A 17,035-nucleotide genomic window follows, 5' to 3' on the forward strand; every position below is an offset into this window, starting at 1 on the left:
AACATGACAATCACACGTTTACTTTGGATGATTTAATTCAAGACCTTGGACTGCACTATGACTATGGTAAATTTAGCCTAATGGAAATGGAAAAGCCAGGGATGGTTATTTTTGACACGGCTATTTTTGAAAAGGGGAGCTTTTTGAATCGAAAAGAGGGAGGGAAAAGCAAGGAGCCTGGAAAAGGGGACGAGGACAGAAACAGAGGAAGGAAAGGGGATGATACTCTGCGGCTTGACGAAGGGGAGAATTACGCTAAAAAAAATGGAAAATTAGGGGGAATCCTAGACTCGGAGAAGATTGACTGAGGAGGAGGCACGACCGTTCCTCTTGAACGCCGCTGTGTTCGTTTCATTGACAACTTCAGCTCTGGAACCCGTGGAGCTGCCTCTACTGAGTACTTTCTGAAAGCAAGATATGCAGTCATCTTTCTCTATAGAAGAGAATCTGTTCAGCCCTTTTTCAGATTTCTACTTGAAAACGTCATTTTTTCATGCTTGGAACCTAATGCTAACAGCATCAAAGGTGAGTTAAAAAATCGACTTGTTTGTATCACATCTGGAGGCCACTGGTTTTCTGGGGACTGAAATCCTTCGACAAGAGGAGCTGGTAGAACGAGGATGCTGTGGTGAAGAGAATTCGAGACGAAGAAGAGCTAACAGGAATTGAAGTCGAAGGAGAAAGACTGAACATCGATGAACATACTGAAGGAAACGCCATCCTACAGTCGAAGGAGGGGCGCATGCGTCTCACGAAATTCAGAACAAGAAGAACAAGGAAAAGGTAATCCTGATAAAAGGGAAAATAGAATGCTTTAGAAAGAAAAAGGGTGGGAGAAGCAGATGAAGAGGAAATTTTGTAGATGAGAAGACGCTGGATATAAAGAGACGATGGACTAGGAGAGGCGAACTCAGAAGACAAAGGCCAAGGACGAGAGGAAGTTTGCAACTAGTCGGCGAAACAATTACATCACTGGCCGTAGGCTTTCACAAAAGAGCTCCATAACAGCCGATTCAAGATTCTCTCTCGATAGCATAGAGGAGGCTGAGGCCCTTTATTCATGACGAGTTCATTCGAATACCATAGCCAGAAATCCTAGCCTTTCCCTCTACCATCTCCATGCCATCAGAAACTCGGCCATGCCACATCTGCCTCTCAGAGCTCCGCCCTTTCATGGCTTTTTGGATGCTGTATTCTATTTTCTTCTTAACCCTCTCTTGTGCATGCTTCAAGGTTTTCCATTACATGATCTGCTTCTTTGCTACATGAAGCAATAAAGGATCAAGACTTGACGTGCGAAAGTTGACGGCAGAGGGAGATGGCTCTACTGGTGATGAAGCACAGAGAAGTCTAACGACGGGTGAGGAGGCTTTATCAAAGAAAAATATTTCGGAATCCTGGACTCTGTTTTCCGAAATATACTGGCATTCGATGTTTCTGAATTGGCACCTTATGCTTTGCTAAAAGACTCTTCTTCAACATCTTCTGTAATAGACTCAAGAAAGGTAAGCGGAGATGGGAAGACAAATTATTTCTCTCTAGGCTCTGTTGTTCCACTAGGAGGAGGGAGGATTTCTGTAATTTAAAAATAGGGCGGATCTGGATAACTGGAAAAACTAAACTACAGAGGTAAAAAGAGGGAAAAATTGAAGATGATGGATGGGAAGGACAACTCAACAACTTTAAAAGGGAGATTCAGGACATGAAGAACAGGGGAGCTGAGGGGAAACAAAGTATCAGAGAGATTTGGAAGACGAAGATGCATATGAAGAAGAGGTATGCTTAAAAATGTATTTACACAGATGGATAGGTATCCTAAAATTGGAAAGCCTCTTGTCACAGCTTCTATATCAAAATCCTGTGTATTAGTCTTTTGATACGGCCTTGTATCAATTTTGTGCTTATCAAGAAAGCTTTAAATCTATTTTATTATTATCCTTTCAAAGGTGTTTCCTACGCAATCCAGAGGCTGCTCGGGTTTCTTCTTCTTGTACCTTGTATTTATTATTGGCAGAAATAAAACAGAGTCTTGGCATCATTTTCTCATCTTGATTATTTGCTTGATTGATCTTCTATCCTGAAATTAGTCAAGATCCTCTGTGGTTGCGACATTGCTTTCACAAACCCTTCGACATCGTTCTGGCCCTGGTCTCAAAGACGGTCCTGCAGTAGGTGGAGTAACAAACTCACCCCCTCTAGTCTTTTTAGCTACACTGGGATTTTCGTCATCCCTCTTATGCTTCTCCTCAACAAGTACATCTGCTCCCTGAGACTTAGCCAAGTAGGCATAAATAGAGTACCTGTCAACAGGCAAATCCCAACCTGTCTCAGATTTGATGCTAGAGCCTGCACTAGTCAAAACAGTTTGCTGAATTTTCCCCTTGTTTGCAGTCTTCATAGCATAAGTCCATAATGCTGACTGATTCTATGATCCTTTCTCAATCTGGACTCCATATGCAGAAGCATCTCCTCTAGCTGTCACATAAGAAGTATGCGCAGCCATGTCATTCACTAACTTCTTCATTCCGCCTTTCCCAAAGTTGGTAGCAAGCGAAGCTCCTGTTTCAGTCAACCAAATCTTACCATCTTGTCCCCAATATACCAAATTCTTCCTCCTTGCATCCTGAAAAGGTTCACAATCCCTGCAATGTTGATGGTCCATACTATCACACCAAATACATCTTTGATCTCTCCTAGGTGCACTAGGAGCACTCCTAGGTGCAGTAGGAGCACTATAAGAAATAGTAGGCACAGTCGAAGCAAACTGCTCTTTCAATTTTCCCACCAACTCCACTTTAACTGACTCTAGTGTCAAATCCGTTATGCCTTTGATTATGTCATCAAGAGAGGTAGGCACCGACGGATCGGATGGTTTTGGAGTAGAAGGTGCAGGCATCAGTCGTGGAACAGAAGGAATAGGAGGAGTAGAAACAATAGGCACTGGCATAGGCCAAGAAACTGGCTGAGGAGAAGAAGAAATAACACCGATAGAAGCAGACATAGGAGCAGAAGACGGTGTCAGTGTCATAGAGCCATTCTGTAGGCGGGTCTTCCATATCCTACTTTTGGTCAAAGTCGAGACTGCATCCTGGACATCTTGCCAATCTGTTTTAAGAGCCATAGGCTTCGTGCGATCCTCAAGAAGCTCTCCCAATTCTTCCTGAAGAGCAGGATCTACAGCTTGCAAGAAAAGCTCAACTTTCTCAACATCCAATGCTCTTTGTTCAATGGCATCAAGCTGACTATACCTCTCTTCAAATTCTCGAATCAACTCTGAAGCAGCTAGACCTTTGTTTGGTATGTAGACCCACTCTCGGAATGACTGCCGTGTAGCCATACCAAAGTCCTCAAGGAAATACTCTTCTTTCAGGGCCTTCTTACAATCTTGCCAATGCAAATTTTGAATAAAAAGATCAGTCACTTTCGCCCTTAAGGCAGGTGTGACAAGACGAAGGAAATACTTACTCATAAGTCTAGCTGAAACTCCAAAAAATCCCATCTTGATCTCATATGTCTTCCAATATGCTGAAACATTATGGCCATAAAATAGCTTCTTCTCATTCTCAACTGCTTCAATCGCCTTAGTCGTGCTGATTGCATTTTCCTGCTCCGAATATAGTTGCCTTTGCTGAGACAACTGTTGTTGATGCAATTGTTGCTGCTGCTGCATATACAATTGTGTCTGCTGATTTTGAAGCTGCATATACATGGATATATTCTGTAAAATCTGTTTTAGATCATCTGTTGAAGTACTTGACGCAGCAGTCAATGATGGAGCTGAAGCAGAGGATGCAGCAGGAATCGTAGAAGAAACTGAAATGGATGCTGAAGTATCTCCCATCCTGAAATTTCTGCGACGCTTTCACGTCGAGTTCACCAAAGATGTCGAAGGGTTTTCGAAAGCAAAGTCGCGACCACAGAGGTTCTTAAGAAATTCCAAGAAAGAAGATTCCTCAATTCCGTAGATCTTCAAATACAGGCGCTTACTTCCTTAGGTGTTAGAAGAGATTAGGATGATGACAATAAAACTCATGTCATTGTTATACCTATCTCAATCTGCAAAATTCTCATAGCTTGTTGTAAAACTCCTTAATAACAAAGTCGCTCCGGGTTCAAAGTCTTAACAAGCGTACCGAAGACACAATGGTGTTGATTGCTGGTCATATCCAGGTAGGGAGTTGTTAATTAAGCTCAAAGACAGTTATTGGATTCAATGCAGCGGTAAGCAAAGCCAATTCACCAACAAAACCAATGTTGTATTTGTAATGATAAGTACATAGATGTGTTGTACAGAGTGGCATAACTACAACTCTTGGGAAAGTGGCTGGGAAGTCATGGTTTCAAAATAATGACAGTATGAAATTCTACAATTTCGTAATGTAAAATATAAGATCTATGAGCAACTTTAACCAAATGCTCCAAGCTGATTCAGCTCTATCCAAGTAGTGGAAATAGTCCAAGGGCAATCAAGGGCTAAATGCTCTGTTCCTTGATGCAGAGTATGCTCTATTATTGCTCAATTGTGCCAGATAACATGGGAAAGCTCCTCTCTCTCTCAGTGTCTGTGTCTCTCACTCTCTCTTCTCTTCTCACAATCTATGGTTCTTTATCAGTTTGATAATCCCATTAGCCAGCTCACTGTCACTGTAATTCTTACCATAAAAATTTTACAAACTCCATCTTCTAATTTGTCAAATTTCATTGATTACACCAGTAGCTATTCGACATAATCTCGTTCTGGAACAACAGATAGTCACATAATTCGGTAAATACTGCGGTCTGTCCATTCTATTGACATTTCATCCCCCCAAATGCCTGTCGCCTTACTGCTTCTCATCACAGTCTTCCGTTTTTTATCTTCCCCTCCCTCCATACATAGCGTTCCTGTTCTGTCCAAATTCCCCTACCTCTTCGTTATGCTCCCTCTTTCTGATGATGACCAGATGGATCAGAAGAACATACAGAGACAGCCGAAAGATCTGTGGAATTACGAAAGGGATGGAAGAAAAGTCTTCAAGGTATTAGCAACCATCTTGCAAACACACAACAGGCCCTGAACATATGCCATAATCAATTTTTAACGACCACGCTCTCAATTCATGGGAGGAAAGCTTTCAAACGTTGAAAATATGCAGATCAACCCGATCACAAGCTCGTTGACTTCGTTGACTTCTTGTCCTCTCAATTACATGGACTGAGATTCACCTTCATGCTTCCTTCCCTTTTGCTTCATTGTTGTCTGCCAATATCTTCTTTGTCTTCGTCCCATCAGCTCCGTATTGGAGCAGCTATATCCTGTCCTTCTGATGATGACTAGATGGATCAAGGGAACATACAGAGAGGGCCGAAAGAGCTGCTAGGTCATTCAGGACTATGTTTGTGTATTTGCTGTGCCGTAAATCAGCAAAGTCAAAACTGTCTGCACGGCCATGAGTACCATGATTTGAAAGGTGCAGACCTACGGAATTATAGACGAGACCAAAGAGGCCACCACAACTGTCTTCTTTGTGTGAATTCAAACTCTCTTTGTGCAACTTCGGCATCTATTGTGACTACTTCAGGAATGGTTTTGTATCATCTCCTTCATCCCCAGACAAACATGCCAACTCCCTTCGTTCTCAGATCTCCGAGTTTGTGCTTTTTCTTTGATAAAAGCTCTTATTATGAAAGCCCTCATAGTCCAATTGCAGAGTATATCGTCGTATGCAGATAGACAAGTCCCCCAGAGCATTAAGGATTTTCTTCCCCTATTCTTCCTGTTCTCCTCGTATCTTTCTTCTGTCGCCCCTTTTTGCCTCCAAAACTCCCCTTTCAAAAATAGTCCTCCCTTGCTTTTTCTTTCTCACGCCCCCTTTGTCCTCTTTTCAAAAATAGTCCTTTTTTAATAGCATCTAAGCAAATTAAAGGGTGTTGTCTTATAAGCTTCAAAGTTTGTCATGGCTCACCAAAGGCTCTAGTTTGTCAGTTCTATGAAGAGAAATACTCCATGCCTTGCAAAAATTTGCAATATCTAAAGCCCACTTTTTGGCGTAGTCAAGGAGCTCTTCTGATGGCACAATCGATAAGGCCCAATTCAAGAGCCTCTTCAGCAAAGATAGACTTTGATGTCACGATCATATCCATGGCTTTTGACAAACCAACTAATTGGGGTAGACGTTGAGTGCCTCCAGCACCTGGAATGACTCCAAGTTGAAGTTCAGGCAAGGCAAGCTGTGACTTGGGATCTGCAGTTCACCCATGGGAGGACATGGCTAACTCTAAGCCTCCACCAAGCAGAATAAAGATGCAAACATAACAACTATGTAAAAAAAAAAAAAACAGATATCACACATACCACATTTTGGTGGATTCCACACCTCGGATGCGCAGCAGTACGACACCGTTCGCAAAGGAGAGGCGGAGCCGCCGTTGCAAAGAGGAGCCACCAAATCCTCGCCAAATCTTTACAGTGAGTCTATTCTCTCTCTCTTTTACTTGTTTAGGGTTTACTTTGTGTATATTGAGAGAGGGAGAGGAAATGAGAGAGAAAGAGAGGAAGAGGGAGAGGGAGGGAGAGAAAGAGAAAAAGAGGGGGAGAGAAAGAGAAAGAGAAAGAGAAAGAGAGAGAGAGAGGGAGAGGGAGGGAGAGTGCATTCTCTCTCTCTTTTACTTTTTTAAATATAATTTGTGCATATATATTGAGAGAGGGAGAGAAAATGAGAGAGAAATAGAGGGAGAGGGAGAGGGAGGAAATGGGAGAGGGAGGGGGAGGAAGAGAGAGAGAGAAAGAGAGGGAGAGGGAGGGAGAGAGAGAGAAAGAGAGGGAGAAGGAGAGGGAGAGGGAGGGGGATGAAATGAGAGAACGAGAGAGAGGGAGAGTGTATTCTCTCTCTTATTTATTTATTTTTTGTAAAATTTGTGTATAATGAGAGAGGGAGAGGAAATGAGAGACAAGGAGAGGGAGAGGAAGGAAATGGGAGAGGCAGAGAGAGAGGGAGAGAGAGAGGGAGAGGGAGGAAATGAGAGAGAGAGAAAAAGAGAGGGAGAGGGAGAGGGGGAGGAAATGGGAAAGGAAGAGGGAGAGGGAGGGAGAGAGAAAGAGAGGGGGAGGAAATGGGAAAGGAAGAGGGAGAGGGAGGGAGAGAGAAAGAGAGGGGGAGGGAGAGGGAGGAAGAGGAAATGAGAGAGGGACATGGAGATATTAAATATAATAGGGAAATGAGAGAGAGGGAGGGAGGGAGATATTAAACATAATAGGAAAATGAGAGAGGGAGGGAGATATTAAACATAATAGGAAAATGGGAAAGAGAAAGGGAAAGGGAGAGGGAGAGGGGGGGAGACGAAAACATGATAGGGAAATGAGAGAGGGAGAAGAAATGAGAGAAGGAGAGGAAGAGAGAAAAAGGAAATGAGAGAGGGAGAGGAGAGAGAAAAAAAAGAGAGAATGAGAGGAGAGTGAAAAAGAGATAAGATGTTAAACATAATAGGAAAAGAGAGAAAGAGAGGGTGTGGGTGAGGGTGACGGCGAGGGAGGGAGAGGAAGAGAGAAAATGAAATGAGAGAGGGAGAGGAGAGAGCAAAAGAAATGAGAGAGAGAGAGAGGAGAGAGAAAAAGAGAGAAAGATCATTAAACCTAATGGGAAAAGAGAGAAAGAGAGGGTCAGAGTGAGGGAGGGAGAGGAAATAAGAGAGGGAGAGAAAGAGAGAAAAGGAAATGAGAGAGGGAGAGGAGAGAGAAAAAGAGATAAAATCATTAAATCTAATAGAGAAAGAGAGAAAAGGAAATGAGAGCGAGAGGAGAGAGAAAAAGAGAAAAAAATCATTAAATCTAAAAGAGAAAGAGAGAAAGAGAGGGTCAGGGTGAGGGAGAGAGAGGAAATGAGATAGGGAGAGAAAGAGAGAAAGGTAAATGAGAGAGGGAGAGGAGAGAGAAAAAGAGAGAAAATCATTAAGAGGAGAGAGAAAAAGCGAGAAAAATCATTAAACCTAATAGGGAAAGAGAGAAAGAGAGGGTCAAGGTGAGGGAGGGAGAGGAAATGAGAGAGGGAGAGAAAGAGAGAAAAGAAAATGAAAGAGGGAGAGGAGAGAGAAAAAGAAATGAGAGAGAGAGGAGAGAAAAAGAGAAAAATCATTAAATCTAATAGGGAAAGAGAGAAAGAGAGGGTCAGGGTGAGGGAGGTAGACGAAATGAGAGAGGGAGAGAAAGAGAGAAAGGGAAATAGATTTAATAGGGAAAGAGAGAAAGAGAGAGACAAGGTGAGGGAGGGAGAGAAAATGAGAGAGGGAGAGAAAGAGAGAAAGGGAAATCAGAGAGGGAGAGGAGAGAGAGAAAGAAATGAGAGAGAGAGAGGAGAGAGAAAAAGAGAAAAATCATTAAACCTAATAGGGAAAGAGAGAAAGAGAGAGGAAATGAGAGAGGGAGAGGAGAGAGAAAAAGAGAAAAAATCATTGAACCTAATAGAGAAAGAGAGGGTGAGGGTGAGAGAGGGAGAGAAAGAGAGAAAGGGAAATGAGAGATGGAGAGGAGAGAGAAAAAGAAATATGAGAGAGAGGAGAGAGAAAAGAAAGAAAAGAGAGAAAAATCATTAAACCTAATAGGGAAAGAGAGAAAGAGAGGGTGAGGTTGAGGAAGAGAGAGGAAATGAGAGAGGGACAAAAAGAGAGGAAAGTAAGTAGGACCTTACATTAAGCTCATCCTAGGCTCATAGGGGTTAGGCCGATCCTCAACAAACCTAAGGGATATATGGCTAGAGAGCCCTAGCATACTTGTGCCTCCTAGCATAATGTTCTTCTTGCAAAGAGACCTCTCATACATGAGGCTTGTCCTAGCCTCCACCACGCAAATATACAACGAAGGCAATCAGTCTATCAGTATGAAAAACATGCATTTTTCATAACGTAATCCCAAAAATAACTTTGGATATTCTATAAAAATCAATCTCTTCTTAAAAAGACAAATAAAGAAAACTAAAATAGCATCATTCATATATATGCTTCGCAAAACTAAAACAGCATCACCACAAGATCTCTTAGGAAACTCATCTTCAACTATTAATTTTAATTAATAAATATAATATAAAATCACTTACAAGGAAGGACACTCTTTTATCATTAACCCTCTTTCTTCCTTAAAATAGTCTTAGAAACAAATTTATGCTCTAAACCTCATATATTTGAGTATAATAACTATTTTAAGGTTTATTCCATGAGTAGTAGTAGTATATATGTAGCATCAAGCTAAAGATTATGATTTGATATCTGTGGAGATCCCAATCTCATGTCCTTATAGAGATTGTAGTGTGCAATAGTGTAGTTGTAAATGGTAAAGAGGAATTCTATTGATGATAGAGAAAAGATGAGGTGAATCATCAATCTTATTCTTAGTGAGTTCAACCTACCCATAGTCATTGTCATTGTGGTCGTGGTCGTGGTCGTAGTCGTGGTCGTAGTCGTGGTGGTGGTGGTCATAGATGTGGTCATGGTCGTGGTCATAGTCATGGTCGTGGTTATCATAGTCGTAGTCGTGGTCATAGTCGTAGTCGTAGTCATATTTGTAGTCGTGGTTATGGTGGTCGTGGTCATAGTCATGGTCATGGTCGTAGTCGTGGTCGTGGTCATCATAGTCGTGGTCGTGGTCGTGGTTATCGTAGTCGTAGTCGTGGTTGTGGTTGTGGTCATAGTCGTGGTGGTAGTCGTAGTCGTGGTGGTGGTGGTAGTTGTCGTCATCATAGTCGTAGTTGTGGTGGTGGTGGTCATGGTCGTGGACGTAGTCGTAGTCGTAGTCATGGTCATAGAAAAAGAGAGAGATGGAAGAAGAGGATAACAATTTAAGAAAAAAAAAGAATGATAACAAAAACAAATTGTTCATTGTAACATAGATAAAATGGAAAATGATGAAGGTCCTGTTGTTCAAGATCGCGAGGCGTATCTTAATTAGCGTGTCCCATGTCCTTGCTCTCAATGGCGCAAGCTAGAAATTAGATGAAAATGCCGATTGTCTATAGACACGTACGATGATTTGGCGAGTTTCAATCTGAGATCATTGATTAGGTGATTGTGGTTTTGCAAAAAATAGTAAGAAAAGTTAATATCAATCATGCATTGTACTCGCAAGCTAATTGAATACCATATACAATAAGATTAGGTCTCGCTGGCAAATTTTCTATCCAGGGAGGTGATGTCTCGTCCCAAGGAGGAGTGCACCCTTTGCGGCCAAATAGAAGAGCTCGTGGGCGTGCGATGGATGGAGTGCATGAGCCAATCCACCACTTGCAAGGCCAATCTATACCGTCAATGCCAGAGGAGACATGCAACCTTCCAGACCTATCTACAATCTTGGAGCCTGAGATGGAGGCAATGATCGATGCATTGATTCCCATGGATGTCGAGACTTCTGATCTGCTTAGAGAGGAAGCATCCATACCATTATATGATGGGTGCCAAGTATCTCGCCTGAAGACACTACTTGCACTCTTAAGTGTGCAAGCAAAATACGAGTGGAGCAATACGAGTGTGACCTAGTTGTTCAAGTATCTTGTACATATGCTTCGTTGATTTTTTTTTCAACACTATTATTAAAAATATTTGTGATTTTTCAAGGTGTTTATGATTTTTTTAAGGTTATTAAAATATTATATATTACCACCTACAAATACCATGCCAGAGTCTCGTGATGATGTACGACATGTTTTACGAAAGCTTGGCATGGACTACAATAACATCTATGCATGTATCAATGATTGCATACTGTTTCGAGGAGAATACGAGACTATGGAAACATGTACAAAGTGTGGTGCTCACAGGTATCGACAGGACTTGCAAGGGCAAACCATCCCTCAAAAAGTTCTCAGACACTTTTCGCTTATCTCCGCATAAACCACATGTTTCCTACGTCCAGCATGGCGAGCTTGACAACGTGGCATGCGCAGAATAGGTCCATGGATGGAGTTCAACGAATATCAGCGAATTCATGTGCATGGAGCCACATTGACTCTACCTTCCCAGGCTTTGCCCGAGAGCCAAAGAATCTTCGGCTCGGTCTTGCAATGGATGGCATGAACCCATTCGGTCTGCGCTCAACTTCTTATAGTGTGTGGCCTATAATCCTTGTCAACTACAATATCCCTCCATGGCTTTCTACGAAGAAAGGACGTCTCATCCTTATCTTACTCGTCCCCGACCGCTACAAAGTCAAAAATATGGACATGTATCTTTATCCATTAGTCGATGATCTTAAGATTTTGTGGGAGGAGGGGATCACCGTGCAAGATATGAGCAGGCGCGATGGTCGCCAGTCAGCCAATATTCGAGCCATTCTCATGTGGACGATGCATGACTTTCCAGGATTTGGAGAGTGCTCAGGTGAACAGGCCTCCGTTCTCATTGGTATTATCTATATTTTATCTCATTCAAGCAAGTATTCACTGGGTCGTGGTGTTTGGTTACCTCAGGTTATCATGCATGTCCATTGTACGGGCCATAGTTAGACTCCCGAAGGTCACAAACCATAAAGAAAATGGTATATCAAGGACACGCTTCTTTCTTGCCAGAGGATCATGAACTCAGGGAAGGTTTCCTTGGATGACCTCCAACACGTATGAACGACGCAAGATGGTACAAACGGAAAATGGTCCACGCGGAATCACATCCAAACGGAATGCGGCGGTTCTCAGTTTTCTACGAGTTGCCATATTGGACCCACTTACAGGTCAACCACTTGTTGGATCCCATGTATATTTTCAAGAATGTGGGCAACTTGCTATGGGACCACATCATAGGAAAGAGAGACACTATAGGGGCACGAATGGATTTGAAGGAGGTAAGTAAGATGGAGGCGCTTTGGCGAGTCAAGTGCTAATGGTCGTGTGCAGCTTTCTCACACTCCTTGGGTTTTGTCCACTAAAGAAGAGCGCATTGCAAAGCAAGTAGTAAAGTCTATCCGTACTCCGACGGGTATGATGCATTATCTCATGTCTACATTTTCTGAAGATGATCAATTATCAGGGCTAAAATTCCATGGTGACAGGCATAAGTATTGTTACAATGGATTACCATAGCTTCTCCATGATATTATTTGATGTGCAGTGGTTCAAAGTGGTACTTGGAGGAGCTGAAGCAATACTTCGACGAGGTCCATCTGGATTTCTCAAAATAGACTCCAAAAAAAATGGACGGATTTGTGCCACACCTTTGTGTTGCCGGCCCATTGTGAGCAGGTGCATGGACTCATTTGTTTGCTAATTTTATTACGACATGGTTTATGTCACAATGGTTTAAACTCTCTTGTACATTTGTGAACAACTAATCTTCTATCCAAACCCCTGACAACCTCGATGGTGATATGTTATACCTTCAACTCCCCGAAGTGCTAGAGTATATGATCAAAGCAATGTTCCGAGCATAGATGAAGATAATATGTAAATAGAGGGATCAATATTGCAAGGGGTGGAGGCCGCCGAAAGCTTGGAGCCAGCATTGACTAACAATGATGGAAATATAGGAGTCCAAGAATTCTTTGAGAACGAGGTGGAGTCATCCTTTTGTGGTGACATGTCTATCGACCCTCCAGTGTATGCGGAGTTGTGTCAGGAGATTGACATGGGACCATAGGATACTTCATACTTGGAACATCCACTTACTCAATTCGTTGACCAATCGCTTATAAAGGTACATAAGATATGCATTTTAAGTGAGATCTTTTTTAAAGGATTTATATTACTATGCTTTGTATGATTTAAATTGATTATTCTAACATCATTTTTTGTATGTGTAGGTGATATTTTCAGAATGAGTCGAGGGATGAGCAATGAGGAGTTACAGGATATCTTCACACGCATGTCTCCAGACGAGATCGCGAGATTCAGAGATATGGCAGACCAAGAGCTGTCTCGGTCTTCATTAGGGTCCTGTGCTAGATCTACTTCAACGCGATCGGATGCTTCAGCTTCCAGGAGACGAGCTGGATGCTCCAGACTTGGGCCAGAGGGAGAGAGTGCGTTGGGGTCAGGGGGATGTTGCAGAGATACTGATGCAATGAGCCCATGGTCGACTTGGGATACAAGTGCGACTCCTCACTCTCATGGCCCTTCTAGGGAGAGTGGCTCAAGCTCAGGTGGATGTTGTGGAGGCATGGACGTGATGTCTCCATCTTGTTTTTCAGTTGGAGTTGCGTCACCTCAGGGATTTGTCACACATGTGGAGACGTCTACTCCAATTACTTTGGCTTTTGATCAGCCGTCAGTAGGTGGCATCCCTATGGGTGCCACTCGGAGAGATATTATGCCAGTCGGTACACCGGATGCACAGGGGTCTCCTGGATATGCCCAGGAGTGTGGTCGCAGATGGGAGATGACCTATCTTTGGCAGACTCTAGGGGGATATGGATATCTAGTCGATGATAGGCTAGGAGCCATCATCATGAATAATGAGGGGAGGAGGGTGATGGCTTGCATGAGAGAGTTGTGCCAACAAGTTTTTCGACGCAACGTCTTAGATCATTGGAAGAACATACGAGAGGGGAGCAAGAACTACATAGTAGCATCCTTGCATGAGGAGTTTCGGGTTCTAGTCTCAGTAGATAGATTTTCTAAGGCCTGGATGATGAATTGCATGCGTGTATATATGTCACACAGATGATCCGACGCACGTAAGGCAATCAAGAGTGGGGCTGCAAAGCCCGAGTAGTAAGATGCGGCGACTGGTGCCGATTGAGGGAGAAGGCTACAGATTCTCCAGGATGTTAGAGTCAATAGCGCGAGGTGGCGAGGGCACGACTCAAGGCCGGAGTGGTCCATCATCTTGGGAGTGGCAGCCATAGGACATATTTGGAGGACTTTGTAAGTTTTTCTTTTGTTTTGCTTGTTTATTTTTTTGCAATATCCTATGTACTGACAATTATGTTTCTAACAGTTAGTATTTTGTTTTCTTTGCAGCACTCCATTGCAAATCACGATCCAACCAGCCTTGAGACTCTATATGCAGAGAAGCACGGTCTCACTTCATTAATCGACCGATTGTATAGACATGGCAGCCCTATAAGTCACTCATCTTTCTTGTTCGTAGTTGCTATGTTTAATTAGAATGCATTATTGTATGGTGGATGATGTGTTGTTTCTTTTTTTGCAGAGTCCGTTCAATGCTCCTTTGCGGCGGGACGAGCTTTCAGAGGGCGAGGATATGTAGCTCGCCCTTGGATCCCTGGAGCTCACACACATTTATTTTTGGGTCGCCTAATCTATGTATTGGTAATATCTTATCATGATTGTACCAATCGCTTATTATGCGATCATGTATTTATTTCATGTATCAGTGTTATGATTTCAGTATACTTTGTTTTTGTTTGCAAGCGCATTGTACACAGTGCAGAAACTATTTTGTATGGCTCTAATAAAGCACACAACAAATTTTTTTCCCTATTACCGTCGCTACTAGCGTCGCAAATTTTACTGCTTGCATCGTTATTGGCGTCGTTATTTTCATTTCAAACTGTCACTATCAGCGTCGGTATTGGTGTCGATAGCAGCATCGCAAATACCGACGCCAATACCGATGCTGATAGCGACGCTGATACCGGCTGTTCTATGGTGTCAGCAATAACGGACACTTTTTGCGACAACGGGGGCAAATTTTGTTATTTGCATTTTCGTCGTTTTTAACATCGGTATAAGGCCTATATCTTGTAGTGCAAGACAAATACAAATAATGCCATACGTAGACCCACACATGTTTGTGAGTGCCTCTGCCCTAAGAAACCAAACGATGTGAATTAACAATGTGATATGGGTTTCAAATGGATGGCTTTTTGGTACCACACTACTACTATGAGTCATTTTAGCAAATATAAACAACAATGGGATGATTGTCTCTAATGGATGTCTAGACCTTATGAAATAGGGTTTGTTAGGGCATTGACTCATGTGTATACATTTGAATGCATTACGAATTATCGTGGACTTAGAATCGATTCACATCCATCCAAAGAATTTTACACTAAAGAGTCATGGTGCTTGAGGCATTGGCTCATGTGTACACAAACGAATGCATTACAAATTATCATGGAGCTAGATTGAATTCACATCCATCCCACCCACTTTGCACCACATGAACACGATACTGATGTATTGTTGTGCATTGAATGGACGAAACAATGTCCATACAAGGCTACTTTCACTTTTTGTCTACCATGACCCCTGTGCCCAAGATGAACAAGCTCCTACTTTCACATGGAGGAGGGTTTGAGCATATAACTATGCTCGCGATTAAAATACACCCACTAACTAGAAAACAAATCATGAGCTTGATTGGTTCAATATAGCATTTATTGTTTAAACATCATTGTCCCACTAAGTTTGAAAACATAGCCGTCCTCCCTGGCCAAGCTTGTGCATCCGGAGATGTTTCAATGCCTTGGTTTGTCAAAATCCTTGTTCTCATCTATACTGGTGGGAACTTTGAAGGTATGTATTGTGGACACACTTGAGCACGCCCAGACGACCGGATAGGAGGGAGAGTCACGTCAGCTGATGGCCCCGGGTAGTGTAAAAAAACCTTAACGATGGCGCGCGGTGGTGGAAGAACCTATATTATGAGATGACGCCGTTGCATTTTGTGGGGATGACGGCGACGTAAAGCAAAAGACGAGAGGAATCCGGTTTTTACGCGTTAGAGGATCAAAGCCACGCGCTGTGCTCCTATAAAGGTTGACGCGAGCAACCGCATTTGTTCCAAGTCTGACAAATATCGATACACATACATTTCTGATCCCTCCCACAATACAAATATCAGCAGCCAGTGCAGCTCTGTCTCACCCACACCACCAACACCAGGGTAAGTATTATAATGGGGAGGCACCGTCCGCCTTCAGTAACGAACGAGAAGAAGGCTATGGCTATGGCCGCCCTTCTAACGACTACAACTACGAGCGTGTGAGGGAAGAGAAGGAATACCAGCGCAATGAGCGCCTCGGCGAGCTTGGCGCAGTTGCTGCGGGCGCCTTCGCCTTGGTAAGATATATTAGACATAATCGTCACTCTTTTCATAGACACATATAGCACCTATGACTAATGTCCATAGTTCACCCACATACCGTATGTATGCGTGCTTGTGTATGTGCAAGTAATTGCGTACATACGTACACATGTACACATATGTTGGTGCATATGTACTTCCATACTTACTTACATTCCCTATATGCGTCCATGAGTATGTATGTGTCTTATGTATCTGTGCTCGATGATCAGTGTATCTGTGTATGCATATTGTGTTGTGTAGGTCACGTTGTATTATGTATATGTATATACATAATGTTTAGAGACAACACATTCCACCGTAATACTCCCTTCTATTGTCCCTTTGTAGTACGAAGGTAACAAGGCAAGAACGGATGTCCTACACGCCTCAAAACATAAGCCTGAGGCTGAACTAGCCGGCATTGCATCCCTTGGATCTGCAGGCTATGCAGGATATGAGCACTATGAGAAGGAAAAGTAGAAGGGAGGTTTCTAGAAATAAGCCTTTGACATGTGGAGGCTATGATAGGCCATGATATTTCATAAGAATATATATTGTAGCACTTTATTGTAAAGTATCATCTATTTTCTTGGTACCATCATAACATAACAAATTACATGCAACAAGATCACCATCATGTGCTACTTTGGATGGGGTGGAATAATCACTCATGATCACTCTTCTACGAAGACCAAGACTGATATCCTACATTTAAAACAATGATAGGGTGGAACAATCACTCATATTCCACTCTTCCATCAAGGCCAACACTAATATCCTACTTTAAAAACATTGATCAATGGACAATACTCTAAATTAATCAAACATTTCTAACTCAGGATAATTGTGCATTGGGTGGGTTCTTCATCTCATGTCTATCCATAAATTTTAGTGATTTGTATTATGAGTCTTCTAATTTGGAACAAATGTTGACTACGCAAAGAGCTTTAAAAAATATTGTAAAGATTCACTGAATGAATGTTTCAAAGGAACTATTATGGGAGCATTATAATGTGCTCTAGAGATTGGACCCAATACAAGATTTTTT

General features: G+C 42.4%; 1 protein-coding gene across 1 annotated transcript; it reads left to right on the forward strand.

Moving 5' to 3' along the window:
- Positions 1–417: 417 nt before the first annotated feature.
- Positions 418–16,787, forward strand: LOC148029900 (uncharacterized). The gene is made up of 4 exons (XM_087687330.1): positions 418–525; positions 614–783; positions 15,677–15,980; positions 16,336–16,787. The coding sequence occupies exons 1-4, from the start codon at positions 418–420 to the stop codon at positions 16,465–16,467; spliced, it is 714 nt and encodes a 237-aa protein (XP_087543456.1). The 3' UTR covers positions 16,468–16,787.
- Positions 16,788–17,035: the final 248 nt, after the last annotated feature.

This window comes from Lygodium microphyllum, chromosome 10 (assembly GCF_053477565.2).
Source record: "Lygodium microphyllum isolate KBCC chromosome 10, Lygodium_microphyllum_v1.1.10, whole genome shotgun sequence".
Taxonomy (NCBI): domain Eukaryota; kingdom Viridiplantae; phylum Streptophyta; class Polypodiopsida; order Schizaeales; family Lygodiaceae; genus Lygodium; species Lygodium microphyllum.

Bases quoted from the DNA above. Each gene is read 5' to 3' on its own strand.
- LOC148029900 (XM_087687330.1), top strand. From the start codon at position 418: ATGCAGTCATCTTTCTCTATAGAAGAGAATCTGTTCAGCCCTTTTTCA. The intron at 784-15,676 runs GTAATCCTGATA...GCTCCTATAAAG, and splicing joins ACAAGAAGAACAAGGAAAAG to GTTGACGCGAGCAACCGCAT. The intron at 15,981-16,335 runs GTAAGATATATT...GTCCCTTTGTAG, and splicing joins CTGCGGGCGCCTTCGCCTTG to TACGAAGGTAACAAGGCAAG.